We start from the raw sequence: 24,061 nt of genomic DNA, 5'->3' as shown, positions 1-24,061 counted from the left end.
GGGAGGGAAACGACGGGGAGAGAGAGGGAAACGACGGAGAGAGGGAGGGAAAACGACGGAGAGAGAGAGAGGGAAACGACGGCGAGAGGGAGGGAAACGACGGAGAGAGAGAGGGAAACGACAGGGAGAGAGAGAGGGAAACGACAGGGAGAGAGAGAGGGAAACGACGGAGAGAGGGAGGGAAACGACAGAGAGAGGGAGGGAAACGACGGAGAGAGAGGGAAACGACGGAGAGAGACGGAGGGAAACGACGGAGAGAGAGAGGGAAACGACGGAGAGAGAGAGGGAAACGACGGAGAGAGGGAGGGAAACGACGGCGAGAGAGAGGGAAACGACGGAGAGAGGGAGGGAAACGACGGAGAGAGGGAGGGAAACGACGGAGAGATGGAGGGAAACGACAGAGAGAGGGAGGGAAACGACGGAGAGAGGGAGGGAAACGACGGAGAGAGAGGGAAACGACGGAGAGAGGGAGGGAAACGACGGAGAGAGGGAGGGAAACGACGGAGAGAGAGAGGGAAACGACGGAGAGAGAGGGAAACGACGGAGAGAGGGAGGGAAACGACGGAGAGAGGGAGGGAAACGACGGAGAGAGGGAGGGAAACGACGGAGAGAGGGAGGGAAACGACGGAGAGAGGGAGGGAAACGACGGCGAGAGGGAGGGAAACGACGGCGAGAGAGAGGGAAACGACGGCGAGAGAGAGGGAAACGACGGAGAGAGGGAGGGAAACGACGGAGAGAGGGAGGGAAACGACGGAGAGATGGAGGGAAACGACGGAGAGAGGGAGGGAAACGACGGAGAGAGGGAGGGAAACGACGGAGAGAGAGGGAAACGACGGAGAGAGGGAGGGAAACGACGGAGAGAGGGAGGGAAACGACGGAGAGAGGGAGGGAAACGACGGAGAGAGAGAGGGAAACGACGGAGAGAGGGAGGGAAACGACGGAGAGAGGGAGGGAAACGACGGAGAGAGGGAGGGAAACGACGGAGAGAGGGAGGGAAACGACGGAGAGAGGGAGGGAAACGACGGAGAGAGGGAGGGAAACGACGGCGAGAGGGAGGGAAACGACGGCGAGAGGGAGGGAAACGACGGCGAGAAGGAGGGAAACGACGGCGAGAAGGAGGGAAACGACGGCGAGAGACAGGGAAACGACGGAGAGAGGGAGGGAAACGACGGCGAGAGACGGAGGAAAACGACGGAGAGAGGGAGGGAAACGACGGAGAGAGGGAGGGAAACGACGGCGAGAGACGGAGGAAAACGACGGAGAGAGGGAGGGAAACGACGGAGAGAGAGAGGGAAACGACGGAGAGAGAGAGGGAAACGACGGAGAGAGGGAGGGAAACGACGGAGAGAGGGAGGGAAACGACGGAGAGAGACGGAGGGAAACGACGGAGAGAGACGGAGGGAAACGACGGAGAGAGACGGAGGGAAACGACGGAGAGAGACGGAGGGAAACGACGGAGAGAGAGGGAAACGACGGAGAGAGGGAGGGAAACGACGGAGAGAGGGAGGGAAACGACGGAGAGAGGGAGGGAAACGACAGAGAGAGAGGGAGGGAAACGACGGAGAGAGGGAGGGAAACGACGGAGAGAGAGGGAAACGACGGAGAGAGAGGGAAACGACGGAGAGAGGGAGGGAAACGACGGAGAGAGGGAGGGAAACGACGGAGAGAGGGAGGGAAACGACGGAGAGAGGGAGGGAAACGACGGAGAGAGGGAGGGAAACGACGGAGAGAGGGAGGGAAACGACGGCGACAGAGAGGGAAACGACGGAGAGAGGGAGGTAAACGACGGAGAGAGGGAGGGAAACGACGGAGAGAGGGAGGGAAACGACGGAGAGAGGGAGGGAAACGACGGAGAGAGGGAGGGAAGCGACGGAGAGAGGGAGGGAAACGACGGAGAGAGGGAGGGAAACGACGGAGAGAGGGAGGGAAACGACGGAGAGAGGGAGGGAAACGACGGAGAGAGGGAGGGAAACGACGGCGACAGAGAGGGAAACGACGGAGAGAGGGAGGGAAACGACGGGGAGAGGGAGGGAAACGACGGAGAGAGGGAGGGAAACGACGGAGAGAGGGAGGGAAACGACGGGGAGAGAGAGGGAAACGACGGAGAGAGGGAGGGAAAACGACGGAGAGAGAGAGAGGGAAACGACGGCGAGAGGGAGGGAAACGACGGAGAGAGAGAGGGAAACGACAGGGAGAGAGAGAGGGAAACGACAGGGAGAGAGAGAGGGAAACGACGGAGAGAGGGAGGGAAACGACAGAGAGAGGGAGGGAAACGACGGAGAGAGAGGGAAACGACGGAGAGAGACGGAGGGAAACGACGGAGAGAGAGAGGGAAACGACGGAGAGAGAGAGGGAAACGACGGAGAGAGGGAGGGAAACGACGGCGAGAGAGAGGGAAACGACGGAGAGAGGGAGGGAAACGACGGAGAGAGGGAGGGAAACGACGGAGAGATGGAGGGAAACGACAGAGAGAGGGAGGGAAACGACGGAGAGAGGGAGGGAAACGACGGAGAGAGAGGGAAACGACGGAGAGAGGGAGGGAAACGACGGAGAGAGGGAGGGAAACGACGGAGAGAGAGAGGGAAACGACGGAGAGAGAGGGAAACGACGGAGAGAGGGAGGGAAACGACGGAGAGAGGGAGGGAAACGACGGAGAGAGGGAGGGAAACGACGGAGAGAGGGAGGGAAACGACGGAGAGAGGGAGGGAAACGACGGCGAGAGGGAGGGAAACGACGGCGAGAGAGAGGGAAACGACGGCGAGAGAGAGGGAAACGACGGAGAGAGGGAGGGAAACGACGGAGAGAGGGAGGGAAACGACGGAGAGATGGAGGGAAACGACGGAGAGAGGGAGGGAAACGACGGAGAGAGGGAGGGAAACGACGGAGAGAGGGAGGGAAACGACGGAGAGAGAGGGAAACGACGGAGAGAGGGAGGGAAACGACGGAGAGAGGGAGGGAAACGACGGAGAGAGGGAGGGAAACGACGGAGAGAGAGAGGGAAACGACGGAGAGAGGGAGGGAAACGACGGAGAGAGGGAGGGAAACGACGGAGAGAGGGAGGGAAACGACAGAGAGAGGGAGGGAAACGACGGAGAGAGGGAGGGAAACGACGGAGAGAGGGAGGGAAACGACGGCGAGAGGGAGGGAAACGACGGCGAGAGGGAGGGAAACGACGGCGAGAAGGAGGGAAACGACGGCGAGAGACAGGGAAACGACGGAGAGAGGGAGGGAAACGACGGCGAGAGACGGAGGAAAACGACGGAGAGAGGGAGGGAAACGACGGAGAGAGAGAGGGAAACGACGGAGAGAGAGAGGGAAACGACGGAGAGAGGGAGGGAAACGACGGAGAGAGGGAGGGAAACGACGGAGAGAGGGAGGGAAACGACGGAGAGAGGGAGGGAAACGACGGAGAGAGGGAGGGAAACGACGGAGAGAGGGAGGGAAACGACGGAGAGAGGGAGGGAAACGACGGAGAGAGGGAGGGAAACGACGGAGAGAGGGAGGGAAACGACGGAGAGAGGGAGGGAAACGACGGAGAGAGGGAGGGAAACGACGGAGAGAGAGGGATGGAAACGACGGAGAGAGAGGGAGGGAAACGACGGAGAGAGAGGGAGGGAAACGACGGAGAGAGAGAGGGAAACGACGGAGAGAGAGAGGGAAACGACGGAGAGAGACGGAGGGAAACGACGGAGAGAGACGGAGGGAAACGACGGAGAGAGAGAGGGAAACGACGGAGAGAGAGAGGGAAACGACGGAGAGAGAGAGGGAAACGACGGAGAGAGACGGAGGGAAACGACGGAGAGAGACGGAGGGAAACGACGGAGAGAGAGAGGGAAACGACGGAGAGAGAGAGGGAAACGACGGAGAGAGAGAGGGAAACGACGGAGAGACGGAGGGAAACGACGGAGAGAGAGAGGGAAACGACGGAGAGAGAGAGGGAAACGACGGAGAGAGGGAAACGACGGAGAGAGGGAGGGAAACGACGGAGAGACGGAGGGAAACGACGAAGAGAGACGGAGGGAAACGACGGAGAGAGGGAGGGAAACGACGGAGAGAGGGAGGGAAACGACGGAGAGAGGGAGGGAAACGACGGCGAGAGGGAGGGAAACGACGGCGAGAGGGAGGGAAACGACGGAGAGAGACGGAGGGAAACGACGGTGAGAGACGGAAACGACGGAGAGAGGGAGGGAAACGACGGCGAGAGAGAGGGAAACGACGGAGAGAGGGAGGGAAACGACGGAGAGAGAGGGAGGGAAACGACGGAGAGAGGGAGGGAAACGACGGAGAGAGAGGGAGGGAAACGACGGAGAGAGGGAGGGAAACGACGGAGAGAGAGGGAAACGACGGAGAGAGGGAGGGAAACGACGGAGAGAGGGAGGGAAACGACGGAGAGAGGGAGGGAAACGACGGAGAGAGGGAGGGAAACGACGGAGAGAGGGAGGGAAACGACGGAGAGAGGGAGGGAAACGACGGAGAGAGGGAGGGAAACGACGGAGAGAGGGAGGGAAACGACGGCGACAGAGAGGGAAACGACGGAGAGAGGGAGGGAAACGACGGGGAGAGAGAGGGAAACGACGGAGAGAGGGAGGGAAACGACGGAGAGAGGGAGGGAAACGACGGGGAGAGAGAGGGAAACGACGGAGAGAGGGAGGGAAAAAGACGGAGAGAGAGAGAGGGAAACGACGGCGAGAGGGAGGGAAACGACGGAGAGAGAGAGGGAAACGACGGAGAGAGAGAGGGAAACGACGGAGAGAGAGAGGGAAACGACAGGGAGAGAGAGAGGGAAACGACGGAGAGAGGGAGGGAAACGACGGAGAGAGACGGAGGGAAACGACGGCGAGAGGGAGGGAAACGACGGCGAGAGGGAGGGAAACGACGGCGAGAGGGAGGGAAACGACGGAGAGAGGGAGGGAAACGACGGAGAGAGACGGAGGGAAACGACGGAGAGAGGGAGGGAAACGACGGCGAGAGGGAGGGAAACGACGGAGAGAGAGAGGGAAACGACGGAGAGAGAGAGGGAAACGAGGGAGAGAGAGAGGGAAACGACGGAGAGAGGGAGGGAAACGACGGAGAGAGGGAGGGAAACGACGGAGAGAGGGAGGGAAACGACGGAGAGAGGGAGGGAAACGACGGAGAGAGGGAGGGAAACGACGGAGAGAGAGGGAAACGACGGAGAGAGGGAGGGAAACGACGGCGAGAGGGAGGGAAACGACGGCGAGAGGGAGGGAAACGACGCAGAGAGGGAGGGAAACGACGCAGAGAGGGAGGGAAACGACGCAGAGAGGGAGGGAACCGACGGAGAGAGGGAGGGAAACGACGGAGAGAGGGAGGGAAACGACGGAGAGAGGGAGGGAAACGACGGAGAGAGGGAGGGAAACGACGGAGAGAGGGAGGGAAACGACGGCGAGAGAGAGAGGGAAACGACGGAGAGAGGGAGGCAAACGACGGAGAGAGGGAGGGAAACGACGGAGAGAGGGAGGGAAACGACGGAGAGAGGGAGGGAAACGACGGAGAGAGGGAGGGAAACGACGGAGAGAGGGAGGGAAACGACGGCGAGAGGGAGGGAAACGACGGAGAGAGGGAGGGAAACGACGGAGAGAGGGAGGGAAACGACGGAGAGAGGGAGGGAAACGACGGAGAGAGGGCGGGAAACGACGGAGAGAGGGAGGGAAACGACGGCGAGAGGGAGGGAAACGACGGCGAGAGGGAGGGAAACGACGGCGAGAGAGAGGGAAACGACGGAGAGAGAGAGGGAAACGACGGAGAGAGAGAGGGAAACGACGGAGAGAGGGAGGGAAACGACGGAGAGAGGGAGGGAAACGACGGAGAGAGAGGGAGGGAAACGACGGAGAGAGAGGGAAACGACGGAGAGAGAGGGAAACGACGGAGAGAGAGGGAAACGACGGAGAGAGAGGGAAACGACGGAGAGAGAGGGAAACGACGGAGAGAGAGGGAAACGACGGAGAGAGAGGGAAACGACGGAGAGACGGAGGGAAACGACGGAGAGAGGGAGGGAAACGACGGAGAGAGGGAGGGAAACGACGGAGAGAGGGAGGGAAACGACGGAGAGAGGGAGGGAAACGACGGAGAGAGAGGGAAACGACGGAGAGAGAGGGAAACGACGGAGAGAGAGGGAAACGACGGAGAGAGAGGGAAACGACGGAGAGAGGGAGGGAAACGACGGAGAGAGACGGAGGGAAACGACGGAGAGAGGGAGGGAAACGACGGAGAGAGGGAGGGAAACGACGGAGAGAGGGAGGGAAACGACGGAGAGAGGGAGGGAAACGACGGAGAGAGGGAGGGAAACGACGGAGAGAGGGAGGGAAACGACGGAGAGAGGGAGGGAAACGACGGAGAGAGGGAGGGAAACGACGGAGAGAGGGAGGGAAACGACGGAGAGAGAGGGAGGGAAACGACGGAGAGAGAGGGAGGGAAACGACGGAGAGAGGGAGGGAAACGACGGAGAGAGAGAGGGAAACGACGGAGAGAGGGAGGGAAACGACGGAGAGAGGGAGGGAAACGACGGAGAGAGGGAGGGAAACGACGGAGAGAGAGGGAGGGAAACGACGGAGAGAGAGGGAGGGAAACGACGGAGAGAGGGAGGGAAACGACGGAGAGAGGGAGGGAAACGACGGAGAGAGGGAGGGAAACGACGGAGAGAGGGAGGGAAACGACGGAGAGAGGGAGGGAAACGACGAAGAGAGACGGAGGGAAACGACGGAGAGAGGGAGGGAAACGACGGAGAGAGGGAGGGAAACGACGGAGAGAGGGAGGGAAACGACGGCGAGAGGGAGGGAAACGACGGCGAGAGGGAGGGAAACGACGGAGAGAGACGGAGGGAAACGACGGTGAGAGACGGAAACGACGGAGAGAGGGAGGGAAACGACGGCGAGAGAGAGGGAAACGACGGAGAGAGGGAGGGAAACGACGGAGAGAGAGGGAGGGAAACGACGGAGAGAGGGAGGGAAACGACGGAGAGAGAGGGAAACGACGGAGAGAGGGAGGGAAACGACGGAGAGAGGGAGGGAAACGACGGAGAGAGGGAGGGAAACGACGGAGAGAGGGAGGGAAACGACGGAGAGAGGGAGGGAAACGACGGCGACAGGGAGGGAAACGACGGAGAGAGGGAGGGAAACGACGGAGAGAGGGAGGGAAACGACGGAGAGAGGGAGGGAAACGACGGAGAGAGGGAGGGAAACGACGGAGAGAGGGAGGGAAACGACGGAGAGAGGGAGGGAAACGACGGAGAGAGGGAGGGAAACGACGGAGAGAGGGAGGGAAACGACGGAGAGAGGGAGGGAAACGACGGAGAGAGGGAGGGAAACGACGGCGACAGAGAGGGAAACGACGGAGAGAGGGAGGGAAACGACGGAGAGAGGGAGGGAAACGACGGGGAGAGAGAGGGAAACGACGGAGAGAGGGAGGGAAACGACGGAGAGAGGGAGGAAAACGACGGGGAGAGAGAGGGAAACGACGGAGAGAGGGAGGGAAAACGACGGAGAGAGAGAGAGGGAAACGACGGCGAGAGGGAGGGAAACGACGGAGAGAGGGAGGGAAACGACGGAGAGAGAGAGGGAAACGACGGAGAGAGAGAGGGAAACGACGGAGAGAGAGAGGGAAACGACAGGGAGAGAGAGAGGGAAACGACGGAGAGAGGGAGGGAAACGACGGAGAGAGACGGAGGGAAACGACGGCGAGAGGGAGGGAAACGACGGCGAGAGGGAGGGAAACGACGGCGAGAGGGAGGGAAACGACGGAGAGAGGGAGGGAAACGACGGAGAGAGACGGAGGGAAACGACGGAGAGAGGGAGGGAAACGACGGCGAGAGGGAGGGAAACGACGGAGAGAGGGAGGGAAACGACGGAGAGAGGGAGGGAAACGACGGAGAGAGAGAGGGAAACGACGGAGAGAGAGAGGGAAACGAGGGAGAGAGAGAGGGAAACGACGGAGAGAGAGAGGGAAACGACGGAGAGAGAGAGGGAAACGACAGGGAGAGAGAGAGGGAAACGACGGAGAGAGGGAGGGAAACGACGGAGAGAGGGAGGGAAACGACGGAGAGAGAGGGAAACGACGGAGAGAGGGAGGGAAACGACGGCGAGAGGGAGGGAAACGACGGCGAGAGGGAGGGAAACGACGCAGAGAGGGAGGGAAACGACGCAGAGAGGGAGGGAAACGACGCAGAGAGGGAGGGAACCGACGGAGAGAGGGAGGGAAACGACGGAGAGAGGGAGGGAAACGACGGAGAGAGGGAGGGAAACGACGGAGAGAGGGAGGGAAACGACGGAGAGAGGGAGGGAAACGACGGCGAGAGAGAGAGGGAAACGACGGAGAGAGGGAGGCAAACGACGGAGAGAGGGAGGGAAACGACGGAGAGAGGGAGGGAAACGACGGAGAGAGGGAGGGAAACGACGGAGAGAGGGAGGGAAACGACGGAGAGAGGGAGGGAAACGACGGAGAGAGGGAGGGAAACGACGGAGAGAGGGAGGGAAACGACGGCGAGAGGGAGGGAAACGGCGAGAGGGAGGGAAACGACGGAGAGAGGGAGGGAAACGACGGAGAGAGGGAGGGAAACGACGGAGAGAGGGAGGGAAACGACGGAGAGAGGGAGGGAAACGACGGCGAGAGGGAGGGAAACGACGGCGAGAGGGAGGGAAACGACGGCGAGAGAGAGGGAAACGACGGCGAGAGAGAGGGAAACGACGGAGAGAGAGAGGGAAACGACGGAGAGAGAGAGGGAAACGACGGAGAGAGAGAGGGAAACGACGGAGAGAGGGAGGGAAACGACGGAGAGAGAGGGAGGGAAACGACGGAGAGAGAGGGAAACGACGGAGAGAGAGGGAAACGACGGAGAGAGAGGGAAACGACGGAGAGAGGGAAACGACGGAGAGAGAGGGAAACGACGGAGAGAGAGGGAAACGACGGAGAGAGAGGGAAACGACGGAGAGAGAGGGAAACGACGGAGAGAGGGAGGGAAACGACGGAGAGAGACGGAGGGAAACGACGGAGAGAGGGAGGGAAACGACGGAGAGAGGGAGGGAAACGACGGAGAGAGGGAGGGAAACGACGGAGAGAGGGAGGGAAACGACGGAGAGAGAGGGAAACGACGGAGAGAGAGGGAAACGACGGAGAGAGAGGGAAACGACGGAGAGAGAGGGAAACGACGGAGAGAGAGGGAAACGACGGAGAGAGGGAGGGAAACGACGGAGAGAGACGGAGGGAAACGACGGAGAGAGGGAGGGAAACGACGGAGAGAGGGAGGGAAACGACGGAGAGAGGGAGGGAAACGACGGAGAGAGGGAGGGAAACGACGGAGAGAGGGAGGGAAACGACGGAGAGAGGGAGGGAAACGACGGAGAGAGGGAGGGAAACGACGGAGAGAGGGAGGGAAACGACGGAGAGAGGGAGGGAAACGACGGAGAGAGAGGGAGGGAAACGACGGAGAGAGAGGGAGGGAAACGACGGAGAGAGGGAGGGAAACGACGGAGAGAGAGAGGGAAACGACGGAGAGAGGGAGGGAAACGACGGAGAGAGGGAGGGAAACGACGGAGAGAGGGAGGGAAACGACGGAGAGAGGGAGGGAAACGACGGAGAGAGGGAGGGAAACGACGGAGAGAGAGGGAGGGAAACGACGGAGAGAGAGGGAGGGAAACGACGGAGAGAGGGAGGGAAACGACGGAGAGAGGGAGGGAAACGACGGAGACAGGGAGGGAAACGACGGAGAGAGGGAGGGAAACGACGGAGAGAGGGAGGGAAACGACGGCGAGAGGGAGGGAAACGACGGAGAGAGGGAGGGAAACGACGGAGAGAGGGAGGGAAACGACGGAGAGAGGGAGGGAAACGACGGAGAGAGGGAGGGAAACGACGGAGAGAGGGAGGGAAACGACGGAGAGAGGGAGGGAAACGACGGAGAGAGGGAGGGAAACGACGGAGAGAGGGAGGGAAACGACGGAGAGAGGGAGGGAAACGACGGAGAGAGAGAGGGAAATGACGGAGGTAGAGGGAGGGAAATGACGGAGGTAGAGGGAGGGAAATGACGGAGGTGGAGGGAGGGAAATGACTGAGGTGGAGGGAGGGAAATGACGGAGGGAGAGGGAGGGAAATGACGAAGAGAGAGAATGGCGGAGAGAGAGGCCGACGGTGAGCGATGCAAATTACGGAGGTGGCGAGTGAACTGATGCTCTTACCCTGGCCAGAAGGATATCCCCGATCTCACGGATGACCGGACCCTCGTCCCTTAACCTCCTCATGGCTTCGGAGAGAGTAGCTGAGGACAGGAAGCAGAGCCTGTTAGGATGCCAGACGGGGCGCGGAGGAGAGACCGGAGGGGAGACGACGGGAGGGATGAACAACGGTTCCTGCAACCTCCCGTTTGGACGTTGCGTCTCACCGACCCGGTCGTTCGATCGAGGGAGGCCTCGCCAGCCGAAAGCCGGGTGGGGAGGAGGGAGGGGAGGAGGGCGGGGAGGAGGGAGGGACAGGGTAGTACCAAGGACCACAACTCCGACACTGCAGTGCTCCCTTGGTAATGCCCCTTCGGGAGGGATCGGCCTGGGTTACAGGGCCTCAGATTCCGGGGAAATCGAACGCACAACTTTCTGACTTAGGGGGGGGAGCAGAGAGACCGGAGTGAGTCTGAATGGACTCCTGGTGTCCGATCTAACAGTGTGTGTGTGTCGGGGAGTCTGAATGGACTCCTGGTGTCCGATCTCAGTGTGTGTGTGTAGGGGAGTCTGAATGGACTCCTGGTGTCCGATCTCACAGTGTGTGTGTGTGTCGGGGAGTCTGAATGGACTCCTGGTGTCCGATCTCACAGTGTGTGTGTGTGTCGGGGAGTCTGAATGGACTCCTGGTGTCCGATCTCACAGTGTGTGCGTGTGTCGGGGAGTCTGAATGGACGCCTGGTGTCCGATCTCACAGTGTGTGTGTGTCGGGGAGTCTGAATGGACTCCTGGTGTCCGATCTCACAGTGTGTGTGTGTCGGGGAGTCTGAATGGACTCCTGGTGTCCGATCTAACAGTGTGTGTGTGTCGGGGAGTCTGAATGGACTCCTGGTTTATGATCTCTCAGTGTGTGTGTGTGTGTAGGGGAGTCTGAATGGACTCCTGGTGTCCGATCACAGTGTGTGTGTGTCGGGGAGTCTGAATGAACTCCTGGTGTCCGATCTCACAGTGTGTGTGTGTCGGGGATTCTGAATGGACTCCTGGTTTATGATCTCACAGTGTGTGTGTGTGTGTCGGGGAGTCTGAATGGACTCCTGGTGTCCGATCTCAGAGTGTGTGTGTGTGTGTCGGGGAGTCTGAATGGACTCCTGGTGTCCGATCGAACAGTGTGTGTGTGTCGGGGAGTCTGAATGGACTCCTGGTGTCCGATCTAACAGTGTGTGTGTGTCGGGGAGTCTGAATGGACTTCTGGTTTATGATCTCACAGTGTGTGTGTGTGCGTAGGGGAGTCTGAATGGACTCCTGGTGTCCGATCTCAGTGTGTGTGTGTCGGGGAGTCTGAATGGACTCCTGGTGTCCGATCTAACAGTGTGTGTGTGTCGGGGAGTCTGAATGGACTCCTGGTTTATGATCTCACAGTGTGTGTGTGTGTGTGTCGGGGAGTCTGAATGGACTCCTGGTGTCCGATCTCACAGTGTGTGTGTGTGTCGGGGAGTCTGAATGGACTCCTGGTGTCCGATCTCACAGTGTGTGTGTGTGTCGGGGAGTCTGAATGGACTCCTGGTGTCCGAACTCACAGTGTGTGTGTGTCGGGGAGTCTGAATGGACTCCTGGTGTCCGATCTCACAGTGTGTGTGTGTCGGGGAGTCTGAATGGACTCCTGGTGTCCGATCTAACAGTGTGTGTGTGTCGGGGAGTCTGAATGGACTCCTGGTTTATGATCTCTCAGTGTGTGTGTGTGTGTAGGGGAGTCTGAATGGACTCCTGGTGTCCGATCTCACAGTGTGTGTGTGTCGGGGAGTCTGAATGGACTCCTGGTTTATGATCTCACAGTGTGTGTGTGTGTGTCGGGGAGTCTGAATGGACTCCTGGTGTCCGATCTCAGAGTGTGTGTGTGTGTGTCGGGGAGTCTGAATGGACTCCTGGTGTCCGATCTCAGAGTGTGTGTGTGTGTGTCGGGGAGTCTGAATGGACTCCTGGTGTCCGATCTCACAGTGTGTGTGTGTGTGTCGGGGAGTCTGAATGGACTCCTGGTGTCCGATCTCACAGTGTGTGCGTGTGTCGGGGAGTCTGAATGGACGCCTGGTGTCCGAACTCACAGTGTGTGTGTGTCGGGGAGTCTGAATGGACTCCTGGTGTCCGATCTCACAGTGTGTGTGTGTCGGGGAGTCTGAATGGACTCCTGGTGTCCGATCTAACAGTGTGTGTGTGTCGGGGAGTCTGAATGGACTCCTGGTTTATGATCTCTCAGTGTGTGTGTGTGTGTAGGGGAGTCTGAATGGACTCCTGGTGTCCGATCTCACAGTGTGTGTGTGTCGGGGAGTCTGAATGGACTCCTGGTTTATGATCTCACAGTGTGTGTGTGTGTGTCGGGGAGTCTGAATGGACTCCTGGTGTCCGATCTCAGAGTGTGTGTGTGTGTGTCGGGGAGTCTGAATGGACTCCTGGTGTCCGATCTCAGAGTGTGTGTGTGTGTGTCGGGGAGTCTGAATGGACTCCTGGTGTCCGATCTAACAGTGTGTGTGTGTCGGGGAGTCTGAATGGACTCCTGGTTTATGATCTCACAGTGTGTGTGTGTGTGTAGGGGAGTCTGAATGGACTCCTGGTGTCCGATCTCAGTGTGTGTGTGTCGGGGAGTCTGAATGGACTCCTGGTGTCCGATCGAACAGTGTGTGTGTGTCGGGGAGTCTGAATGGACTCCTGGTTTATGATCTCACAGTGTGTGTGTGTGTGTGTCGGGGAGTCTGAATGGACTCCTGGTGTCCGATCTCACAGTGTGTGTGTGTGTGTCGGGGAGTCTGAATGGACTCCTGGTGTCCGATCTCAGTGTGTGTGTGTCGGGGAGTCTGAATGGACTCCTGGTGTCCGATCTAACAGTGTGTGTGTGTCGGGGAGTCTGAATGGACTCCTGGTTTATGATCTCACAGTGTGTGTGTGTGTGTGTCGGGGAGTCTGAATGGACTCCTGGTGTCCGATCTCACAGTGTGTGTGTGTGTCGGGGAGTCTGAATGGACTCCTGGTGTCCGATCTCACAGTGTGTGTGTGTGTCGGGGAGTCTGAATGGACTCCTGGTGTCCGAACTCACAGTGTGTGTGTGTCGGGGAGTCTGAATGGACTCCTGGTGTCCGATCTCACAGTGTGTGTGTGTCGGGGAGTCTGAATGGACTCCTGGTGTCCGATCTAACAGTGTGTGTGTGTCGGGGAGTCTGAATGGACTCCTGGTTTATGATCTCTCAGTGTGTGTGTGTGTGTAGGGGAGTCTGAATGGACTCCTGGTGTCCGATCTCACAGTGTGTGTGTGTCGGGGAGTCTGAATGGACTCCTGGTTTATGATCTCACAGTGTGTGTGTGTGTGTCGGGGAGTCTGAATGGACTCCTGGTGTCCGATCTCAGAGTGTGTGTGTGTGTGTCGGGGAGTCTGAATGGACTCCTGGTGTCCGATCTCAGAGTGTGTGTGTGTGTGTCGGGGAGTCTGAATGGACTCCTGGTGTCCGATCTCACAGTGTGTGTGTGTGTCGGGGAGTCTGAATGGACTCCTGGTGTCCGATCTCACAGTGTGTGCGTGTGTCGGGGAGTCTGAATGGACGCCTGGTGTCCGAACTCACAGTGTGTGTGTGTCGGGGAGTCTGAATGGACTCCTGGTGTCCGATCTCACAGTGTGTGTGTGTCGGGGAGTCTGAATGGACTCCTGGTGTCCGATCTAACAGTGTGTGTGTGTCGGGGAGTCTGAATGGACTCCTGGTTTATGATCTCTCAGTGTGTGTGTGTGTGTAGGGGAGTCTGAATGGACTCCTGGTGTCCGATCTCACAGTGTGTGTGTGTCGGGGAGTCTGAATGGACTCCTGGTTTATGATCTCACAGTGTGTGTGTGTGTGTCGGGGAGTCTGAATGGACTCCTGGTGTCCGATCTCAGAGTGTGTGTGTGTGTGTCGGGGAGTCTGAATGGACTCCTGGTGTCCGATCTCAGAGTGTGTGTGTGTGTGTCGGGGAGTCTGAATGGACTCCTGGTGTCCGATCTAACAGTGTGTGTGTGTCGGGGAGTCTGAATGGACTCCTGGTTTATGATCTCACAGTGTGTGTGTGTGTGTAGGGGAGTCTGAATGGACTCCTGGTGTCCGATCTCAGTGTGTGTGTGTCGGGGAGTCTGAATGGACTCCTGGTGTCCGATCGAACAGTGTGTGTGTGTCGGGGAGTCTGAATGGACTCCTGGTTTATGATCTCACAGTGTGTGTGTGTGTGTGTCGGGGAGTCTGAATGGACTCCTGGTGTCCGATCTCACAGTGTGTGTGTGTGTGTCGGGGAGTCTGAATGGACTCCTGGTGTCCGATCGAACAGTGTGTGTGTGTGTGTCGGGGAGTCTGAATGGACTCCTGGTGTCCGATCTCACAGTGTGTGTGTGTGTGTGTGTGTCGGGGAGTCTGAATGGACTCCTGGTGTCCGATCTAACAGTGTGTGTGTGTCGGGGAGTCTGAATGGACTCCTGGTTTATGATCTCACAGTGTGTGTGTGTGTGTGTCGGGGAGTCTGAATGGACTCCTGGTGTCCGATCTCACAGTGTGTGTGTGTGTCGGGGAGTCTGAATGGACTCCTGGTGTCCGAACTCACAGTGTGTGTGTGTCGGGGAGTCTGAATGGACTCCTGGTGTCCGATCTCACAGTGTGTGTGTGTGTCGGGGAGTCTGAATGGACTCCTGGTGTCCGAACTCACAGTGTGTGTGTGTCGGGGAGTCTGAATGGACTCCTGGTGTCCGATCTCACAGTGTGTGTGTGTCGGGGAGTCTGAATGGACTCCTGGTGTCCGATCTAACAGTGTGTGTGTGTCGGGGAGTCTGAATGGACTCCTGGTTTATGATCTCTCAGTGTGTGTGTGTGTGTAGGGGAGTCTGAATGGACTCCTGGTGTCCGATCTCACAGTGTGTGTGTGTCGGGGAGTCTGAATGGACTCCTGGTTTATGATCTCACAGTGTGTGTGTGTGTGTCGGGGAGTCTGAATGGACTCCTGGTGTCCGATCTCAGAGTGTGTGTGTGTGTGTCGGGGAGTCTGAATGGACTCCTGGTGTCCGATCTCAGAGTGTGTGTGTGTGTGTCGGGGAGTCTGAATGGACTCCTGGTGTCCGATCTCACAGTGTGTGTGTGTGTCGGGGAGTCTGAATGGACTCCTGGTGTCCGATCTCACAGTGTGTGCGTGTGTCGGGGAGTCTGAATGGACGCCTGGTGTCCGAACTCACAGTGTGTGTGTGTCGGGGAGTCTGAATGGACTCCTGGTGTCCGATCTCACAGTGTGTGTGTGTCGGGGAGTCTGAATGGACTCCTGGTGTCCGATCTAACAGTGTGTGTGTGTCGGGGAGTCTGAATGGACTCCTGGTTTATGATCTCTCAGTGTGTGTGTGTGTGTAGGGGAGTCTGAATGGACTCCTGGTGTCCGATCTCACAGTGTGTGTGTGTCGGGGAGTCTGAATGGACTCCTGGTTTATGATCTCACAGTGTGTGTGTGTGTGTCGGGGAGTCTGAATGGACTCCTGGTGTCCGATCTCAGAGTGTGTGTGTGTGTGTCGGGGAGTCTGAATGGACTCCTGGTGTCCGATCTCAGAGTGTGTGTGTGTGTGTCGGGGAGTCTGAATGGACTCCTGGTGTCCGATCTAACAGTGTGTGTGTGTCGGGGAGTCTGAATGGACTCCTGGTTTATGATCTCACAGTGTGTGTGTGTGTGTAGGGGAGTCTGAATGGACTCCTGGTGTCCGATCTCAGTGTGTGTGTGTCGGGGAGTCTGAATGGACTCCTGGTGTCCGATCGAACAGTGTGTGTGTGTCGGGGAGTCTGAATGGACTCCTGGTTTATGATCTCACAGTGTGTGTGTGTGTGTGTCGGGGAGTCTGAATGGACTCCTGGTGTCCGATCTCACAGTGTGTGTGTGTGTGTCGGGGAGTCTGAATGGACTCCTGGTGTCCGATCGAACAGTGTGTGTGTGTGTGTCGGGGAGTCTGAATGGACTCCTGGTGTCCGATCTCACAGTGTGTGTGTGTGTGTGTGTGTCGGGGAGTCTGAATGGACTCCTGGTGTCCGATCTAACAGTGTGTGTGTGTGTGTAGGGGAGTCTGAATGGACTCCTGGTTTATGATCTAACAGTGTGTGTGTAGGGGAGTCTGAATGGACTCCTGGTGTCCGATCTCACAGTGTGTGTGTGTGTAGGGGAGTCTGAATGGACTCCTGGTGTCCGATCTCACAGTGTGTGTGTGTGTCGGGGAGTCTGAATGGACTCCTGGTGTCCGATCTCACAGTGTGTGTGTGTGTCAGGGAGTCTGAATGGACTCCTGGTTTATGATCTAACAGTGTGTGTGTGTCGGGGAGTCTGAATGGACTCCTGGTGTCCGATCTCACAGTGTGTGTGTGTCGGGGAGTCTGAATGGACTCCTGGTGTCCGATCTAACAGTGTGTGTGTGTGTCGGGGAGTCTGAATGGACTCCTGGTGTCCGATCTAACAGTGTGTGTGTGTGTCGGGGAGTCTGAATGGACTCCTGGTTTATGATCTAACAATGTGCGTGTTGGGGAGTCTGAATGGAATCCTGGTGTCCGATCTCACAGTGTGTGTGTGTGTCAGGGAGTCTGAATGGACTCCTGGTGTCCGATCTAACAGTGTGTGTGGGTCGGGGAGTCTGAATGGACTCCTGGTGTCCGATCTCACAGTGTGTGTGTGTGTCGGGGAGTCTGAATGGACTCCTGGTGTCCGATCTCACAGTGTGTGTGTGTCGGGGAGTCTGAATGGACTCCTGGTGTCCGATCTAACTGTGTGTGTGTGTGTGTGTGTGTTGGGGAGTCTGAATGGACTCCTGGTGTCCGATCTCACAGTGTGTGTGTGTTGGGGAGTCTGAATGGATGCCTGGTGTCCGATCTCACAGTGTGTGTGTGTGTCGGGGAGTCTGAATGGACTCCTGGTGTCCGATCTCACAGTGTGTGTGTGTGTGTGTGTGTCGGGGAGTCTGAATGGACTCCTGGTGTCCGATCTAACAGTGTGTGTGTGTGTGTAGGGGAGTCTGAATGGACTCCTGGTTTATGATCTAACAGTGTGTGTGTAGGGGAGTCTGAATGGACTCCTGGTGTCCGATCTCACAGTGTGTGTGTGTGTAGGGGAGTCTGAATGGACTCCTGGTGTCCGATCTCACAGTGTGTGTGTGTGTCGGGGAGTCTGAATGGACTCCTGGTGTCCGATCTCACAGTGTGTGTGTGTGTCAGGGAGTCTGAATGGACTCCTGGTTTATGATCTAACAGTGTGTGTGTGTCGGGGAGTCTGAATGGACTCCTGGTGTCCGATCTCACAGTGTGTGTGTGTCGGGGAGTCTGAATGGACTCCTGGTGTCCGATCTAACAGTGTGTGTGTGTGTCGGGGAGTCTGAATGGACTCCTGGTGTCCGATCTAACAGTGTGTGTGTGTGTCGGGGAGTCTGAATGGACTCCTGGTTTATGATCTAACAATGTGCGTGTTGGGGAGTCTGAATGGAATCCTGGTGTCCGATCTCACAGTGTGTGTGTGTGTCAGGGAGTCTGAATGGACTCCTGGTGTCCGATCTAACAGTGTGTGTGGGTCGGGGAGTCTGAATGGACTCCTGGTGTCCGATCTCACAGTGTGTGTGTGTGTCGGGGAGTCTGAATGGACTCCTGGTGTCCGATCTCACAGTGTGTGTGTGTCGGGGAGTCTGAATGGACTCCTGGTGTCCGATCTAACTGTGTGTGTGTGTGTGTGTGTGTTGGGGAGTCTGAATGGACTCCTGGTGTCCGATCTCACAGTGTGTGTGTGTTGGGGAGTCTGAATGGATGCCTGGTGTCCGATCTCACAGTGTGTGTGTGTGTCGGGGAGTCTGAATGGACTCCTGGTGTCCGATCTCACAGTGTGTGTGTGTGTCGGGGAGTCTGAATGGACTCCTGGTGTCCGATCTCACAGTGTGTGTGTGTGTCGGGAGTCTGAATGGACTCCTGGCTTATGATCTCAGTGTGTGTGTGTGTCGGGGAGTCTGAATGGACTCCTGGTGTCCGATCTAACAGTGTGTGTGTGTGTGTGTGTGTGTGTGTGTTGGGGAGTCTGAATGGACTCCTGGTGTCCGATCTCACAGTGTGTGTGTGTCAGGGAGTCTGAATGGACTCCTGGTTTATGATCTCACAGTGTGTGTGTGTGTCGGGGAGTCTGAATGGACTCCTGGTGTCCGATCTCACAGTGTGTGTGTGTCGGGGAGTCTGAACGGACTCCTGGTGTCCGATCTCAGTGTGTGTGTGTGTGTCAGGGAGTCTGAATGGACTCCTGGTGTCCGATCTAACAGTGTGTGTGTGTTGGGGAGTCTGAATGGACTCCTGGTGTCCGATCTCACAGTGTGTGTGTGTCGGGGAGTCAGAATGGACTCCTGGTGTCCGATCTCACAGTGTGTGTGTGTCTCGGGGAGTCTGAATGGACTCCTGGTTTATGATCTAACAGTGTGTGTGCGTGTCGGGGAGTCTGAACGAACTCCTGGTGTCCGATCTAACAGTCTGTGTGTGTGTCGGGGAGTCTGAACGAACTCCTGGTGTCCGATCTCACAGTGTATGTGTGTCGGGGAGTCTGAATGGACTCCTGGTGTCCGATCTCACAGTGTGTGTGTGTCGGGGAGTCTGAATGGACTCCTGGTGTCCGATCGAACAGTGTGTGTGTGTGTCGGGGAGTCTGAATGGACTCCTGGTGTCCGATCTCACAGTGTGTGTGTGTGTCGGGGAGTCTGAATGGACTCCTGGTTTATGATCTCACAGTGTGTGTGTGTGTCGGGGAGTCTGAACGAACTCCTGGTGTCCGATCGAACAGTGTGTGTGTGTGGGGGAGTCTGAATGGACTCCTGGTGTCCGATCTCAGTGTGTGTGTGTGTCGGGGAGTCTGAATGGACTCCTGGTGTCCGATCTCACAGTGTGTGTGTGTCGGGGAGTCTGAATGGACTCCTGGTGTCCGATCTAACAGTGTGTGTGCGCGTCGGGGAGTCTGAATGGACTCCTGGTGTCCGATCTAACAGTGTGTGTGCGCGTCGGGGAGTCTGAATGGACTCCTGGTGTCCGATCTCAGTGTGTGTGTGTCGGGGAGTCTGAATGGACTCCTGGTGTCCGATCTCACAGTGTGTGTGTGTGTGTGTCGGGGAGTCTGAATGGACTCCTGGTGTCCGATCTCACAGTGTGTGTGTGTCGGGGAGTCTGAACGAACTCCTGGTGTCCGATATCACAGTGTGTGTGCGCGTCGGGGAGTCTGAACGAACTCCTGGTGTCCGATCTCACAGTGTGTGTGTGTGTGTGTGTGTGTGTGTGTGTGTCGGGGAGTCTGAATGGACTCCTGGTGTCCGATCTCACAGTGTGTGTGTGTCGGGGAGTCTGAACGAACTCCTGGTGTCCGATATCACAGTGTGTGTGTGTGTCGGGGAGTCTGAACGAACTCCTGGTGTCCGATCTCACAGTGTGTGTGTGTGTGTGTGTCGGGGAGTCTGAACGAACTCCTGGTGTCCAATCTCAGTGTGTGTGTGTCGGGGAGTCTGAATGGACTCCTGGTGTCCGATCGAACAGTGTGTGTGTGTGTCGGGGAGTCTGAATGGACTCCTGGTGTCCGATCTCACAGTGTGTGTGTGTCGGGGAGTCTGAATGGACTCCTGGTGTCCGATCTAACAGTGTGTGTGTGTGTCGGGGAGTCTGAACGAACTCCTGGTGTCCAATCTCAGTGTGTGTGTGTCGGGGAGTCTGAATGGACTCCTGGTGTCCGATCGAACAGTGTGTGTGTGTGTCGGGGAGTCTGAATGGACTCCTGGTGTCCGATCTCACAGTGTGTGTGTGTCGGGGAGTCTGAATGGTCTCCTGGTGTCCGATCTCACAGTGTGTGTGTGTCGGGGAGTCTGAATGGACTCCTGGTGTCCGATCTAACAGTGTGTGTGTGTGTCGGGGAGTCTGAATGGACTCCTGGTGTCCGATCTCAGTGTGTGTGTGTCGGGGAGTCTGAATGAACTCCTGGTGTCCGATCTCACAGTGTGTGTGTGTCGGGGAGTCTGAATGGACTCCTGGTTTATGATCTAACAGTGTGTGTGCGTCGGGGAGTCTGAACGAACTCCTGGTGTCCGATCTAACAGTGTGTGTGTGTCGGGTAGTCTGAATGGACTCCTGGTTTATGATCTAACAGTGTGTGTGCGTCGGGGAGTCTGAACGAACTCCTGGTGTCCGATCTCACAGTGTGTGTGTGTCGGGGAGTCTGAATGGACTCCTGGTTTATGATCTAACAGTGTGTGTGCGTCGGGGAGTCTGAATGGACTCCTGGTGTCCGATCTCACAGTGTGTGTGTGTCGGGGAGTCTGAATGGACTCCAGGTGTCCGATCTCACAGTGTGTGTGTGTCGGGGAGTCTGAATGGACTCCTGGTGTCCGATCGAACAGTGTGTGTGTGTGTCGGGGAGTCTGAATGGACTCCTGGTGTCCGATCTCACAGTGTGTGTGTGTCGGGGAGTCTGAATGGACTCCTGGTGTCCGATCTAACAGTGTGTGTGTGTGTCGGGGAGTCTGAATGGACTCCTGGTGTCCGATCTCACAGTGTGTGTGTGTGTCGGGGAGTCTGAACGAACTCCTGGTGTCCAATCTCAGTGTGTGTGTGTCGGGGAGTCTGAATGGACTCCTGGTGTCCGATCGAACAGTGTGTGTGTGTGTCGGGGAGTCTGAATGGACTCCTGGTGTCCGATCTCACAGTGTGTGTGTGTCGGGGAGTCTGAATGGACTCCTGGTGTCCGATCTAACAGTGTGTGTGTGTGTCGGGGAGTCTGAATGGACTCCTGGTGTCCGATCTCACAGTGTGTGTGTGTCGGGGAGTCTGAATGGACTCCTGGTGTCCGATCTAACAGTGTGTGTGTGTGTCGGGGAGTCTGAATGGACTCCTGGTGTCCGATCTCAGTGTGTGTGTGTCGGGGAGTCTGAATGAACTCCTGGTGTCCGATCTCACAGTGTGTGTGTGTCGGGGAGTCTGAATGGACTCCTGGTTTATGATCTAACAGTGTGTGTGCGTCGGGGAGTCTGAATGGACTCCTGGTGTCCGATCTCACAGTGTGTGTGCGTCGGGGAGTCTGAACGAACTCCTGGTGTCCGATCTAACAGTGTGTGTGTGTCGGGTAGTCTGAATGGACTCCTGGTTTATGATCTAACAGTGTGTGTGCGTCGGGGAGTCTGAATGGACTCCTGGTGTCCGATCTCACAGTGTGTGTGTGTCGGGGAGTCTGAATGGACTCCAGGTGTCCGATCTCACAGTGTGTGTGTGTGTGTGTGTGTGTGTGTGTGTGTGTGTCGGGGAGTCTGAATGGACTCCTGGTGTCCGATCTCACAGTGTGTGTGTGTCGGGGAGTCTGAACGAACTCCTGGTGTCCGATATCACAGTGTGTGTGTGTGTCGGGGAGTCTGAACGAACTCCTGGTGTCCGATCTCACAGTGTGTGTGTGTGTGTGTGTCGGGGAGTCTGAACGAACTCCTGGTGTCCAATCTCAGTGTGTGTGTGTCGGGGAGTCTGAATGGACTCCTGGTGTCCGATCGAACAGTGTGTGTGTGTGTCGGGGAGTCTGAATGGACTCCTGGTGTCCGATCTCACAGTGTGTGTGTGTCGGGGAGTCTGAATGGACTCCTGGTGTCCGATCTAACAGTGTGTGTGTGTGTCGGGGAGTCTGAACGAACTCCTGGTGTCCGATCGAACAGTGTGTGTGTGTGTCGGGGAGTCTGAACGAACTCCTGGTGTCCGATCTCAGTGTGTGTGTGTGTCGGGGAGTCTGAACGAACTCCTGGTGTCCGATCGAACAGTGTGTGTGTGTGTCGGGGAGTCTGAACGAACTCCTGGTGTCCGATCTCACAGTGTGTGTGTGTGTCGGGGAGTCTGAACGAACTCCTGGTGTCCGATCTCACAGTGTGTGTGTGTCGGGGAGTCTGAAAGGACTCCTGGTGTCCGATCTAACAGTGTGTGTGTGTCGGGGAGTCTGAACGAACTCCTGGTGTCCGATCTCACAGTGTGTGTGTGTGTCGGGGAGTCTGAACGAACTCCTGGTGTCCGATCGAACAGTGTGTGTGTGTCGGGGAGTCTGAACGAACTCCTGGTGTCCGATCTCAGTGTGTGCGTGTCGGGGAGTCTGAACGAACTCCTGGTGTCCGATCTCACAGTGTGTGTGTGTGTCGGGGAGTCTGAACGAACTCCTGGTGTCCGATCTCACAGTGTGTGTGTGTCGGGGAGCCTGAACGAACTCCTGGTGTCCGATCGAACAGTGTGTGTGTGTGTCGGGGAGTCTGAACGAACTCCTGGTGTCCGATCGAACAGTGTGTGTGTGTGTCGGGGAGTCTGAACGAACTCCTGGTGTCCGATCTAACAGTGTGTGTGTGTCGGGGAGTCTGAACGAACTCCTGGTGTCCGATCTAACAGTGTGTGTGTGTCGGGGAGTCTGAACGAACTCCTGGTGTCCGATCTCAGTGTGTGCGTGTCGGGGAGTCTGAACGAACTCCTGGTGTCCGATCTCACAGTGTGTGTGTGTGTCGGGGAGTCTGAACGAACTCCTGGTGTCCGATCTAACAGTGTGTGTGTGTCGGGGAGTCTGAATGGACTCATTGTCTCTCCGAATTCTCGTACCGTGCACCTCGATGACCCTGGGCAGGTTGGGGAATATCCGAGCCAGCTCCGAAGTCGCGACGATGCCGTCTCGTTGCATGGGTTGATAGAAGACAACGTCCAGCACTCGAAGGATCCGCATGTGAGAGAATTCGGTCACCAACAGCTCTGTGGGGCGGAAGGAGAGAAGGTGTCATTGGGAGCGGGAGACTGGACATTCAGGAGATTGGGGCCGTCTCCTCCTCTGGTCACTCAGACATCTTTACCCCCCTCCCCTCCCTCTCACTGTGGTACACACTGACTCTCCCCGGGGGGACACGCCGACTCTCCCCCGGGGGGGACACGCAGACTCTCCCCCGGGGGGGGCACGCAGACTCTCCCCCGGGGGGGGGCACGCAGACTCTCCCCCGGGGGGGGCACGCCGACTCTCCCCCGGGGGGGACACGCCGACTCTCCCCCGGGGGGGACACGCCGACTCTCCCCCGGGGGGGACACGCCGACTCTCCCCCGGGGGGGACACGCCGACTCTCCCCCGGGGGGGGACACGCAGACTCTCCCCCGGGGGGGGACACGCAGACTCTCCCCCGGGGGGGGACACGCAGACTCTCCACCGGGGGGACACGCAGACTCTCCCCGGGGGGGACACGCCGACTCTCCCCGGGGGTACACACCGACCTCTCCCCCGGGGGTACACACCGGACTCTCCCCCGGGGGTACACACCGACTCTCCCCCGGGGTACACACCGACTCTCCCCGGGGGGTACACACCGACTCTCCCCCGGGGGTACACACCGACTCTCCCCCGGGGTACACACCGACTCTCCCCGGGGGGTACACACCGACTCTCCCCCGGGGGTACACACTGACTCTCCCCGGGGGTACACACTGACTCTCCCCGGGGGTACACACTGACTCTCCCCTGGGGGTACACACTGACTCTCCCCGGGGGTACACACTGACTCTCCCCGGGGGTATTACACACTGACTCTCCCCGGGGGGTACAAACTGACTCTCCCCGGGGGGTACACACTGACTCTCCCCGGGGGTACACACTGACTCTCCCCGGGGGTACACACTGACTCTCCCCCGGGGGTACACACTGACTCTCCCCTGGGATACACACTGACTCTCCCCCGGCGGTACACAGTGACTCTCCCCCGGGGGTACACACTGACTCTCCCCCGGGGGTACACACTGACTCTCCCCGGGGGTACACACTGACTCTCCCCCGGGGGTACACACTGTCTCTCCCCCGGGGGTACACGCTGACTCTCCCCCGGGGGTACACGCTGACTC

General features: G+C 58.0%; 1 protein-coding gene across 1 annotated transcript in view; it reads right to left on the bottom strand.

Annotated features, from left to right (window-relative positions):
- LOC137314441 (rho guanine nucleotide exchange factor 11-like) overlaps positions 1 to 22,933 on the bottom strand; it is a gene marked incomplete at both ends in the record, with an annotated part of 152,559 nt that extends 129,626 nt beyond the window's left edge. The window contains 2 exons of the mRNA XM_067979792.1: positions 10,185 to 10,264; positions 22,787 to 22,933. Of these exons, the coding sequence (XP_067835893.1) occupies positions 10,185 to 10,264; positions 22,787 to 22,933 (227 nt within the window). The remainder of the gene's footprint in view (positions 1 to 10,184; positions 10,265 to 22,786) is intronic.
- Positions 22,934 to 24,061: the final 1,128 nt, after the last annotated feature.

This window comes from Heptranchias perlo, unplaced genomic scaffold (assembly GCF_035084215.1).
Source record: "Heptranchias perlo isolate sHepPer1 unplaced genomic scaffold, sHepPer1.hap1 HAP1_SCAFFOLD_508, whole genome shotgun sequence".
Lineage (NCBI taxonomy): Eukaryota > Metazoa > Chordata > Chondrichthyes > Hexanchiformes > Hexanchidae > Heptranchias > Heptranchias perlo.
This window is presented reverse-complemented; position numbering and strand designations above follow the sequence as displayed.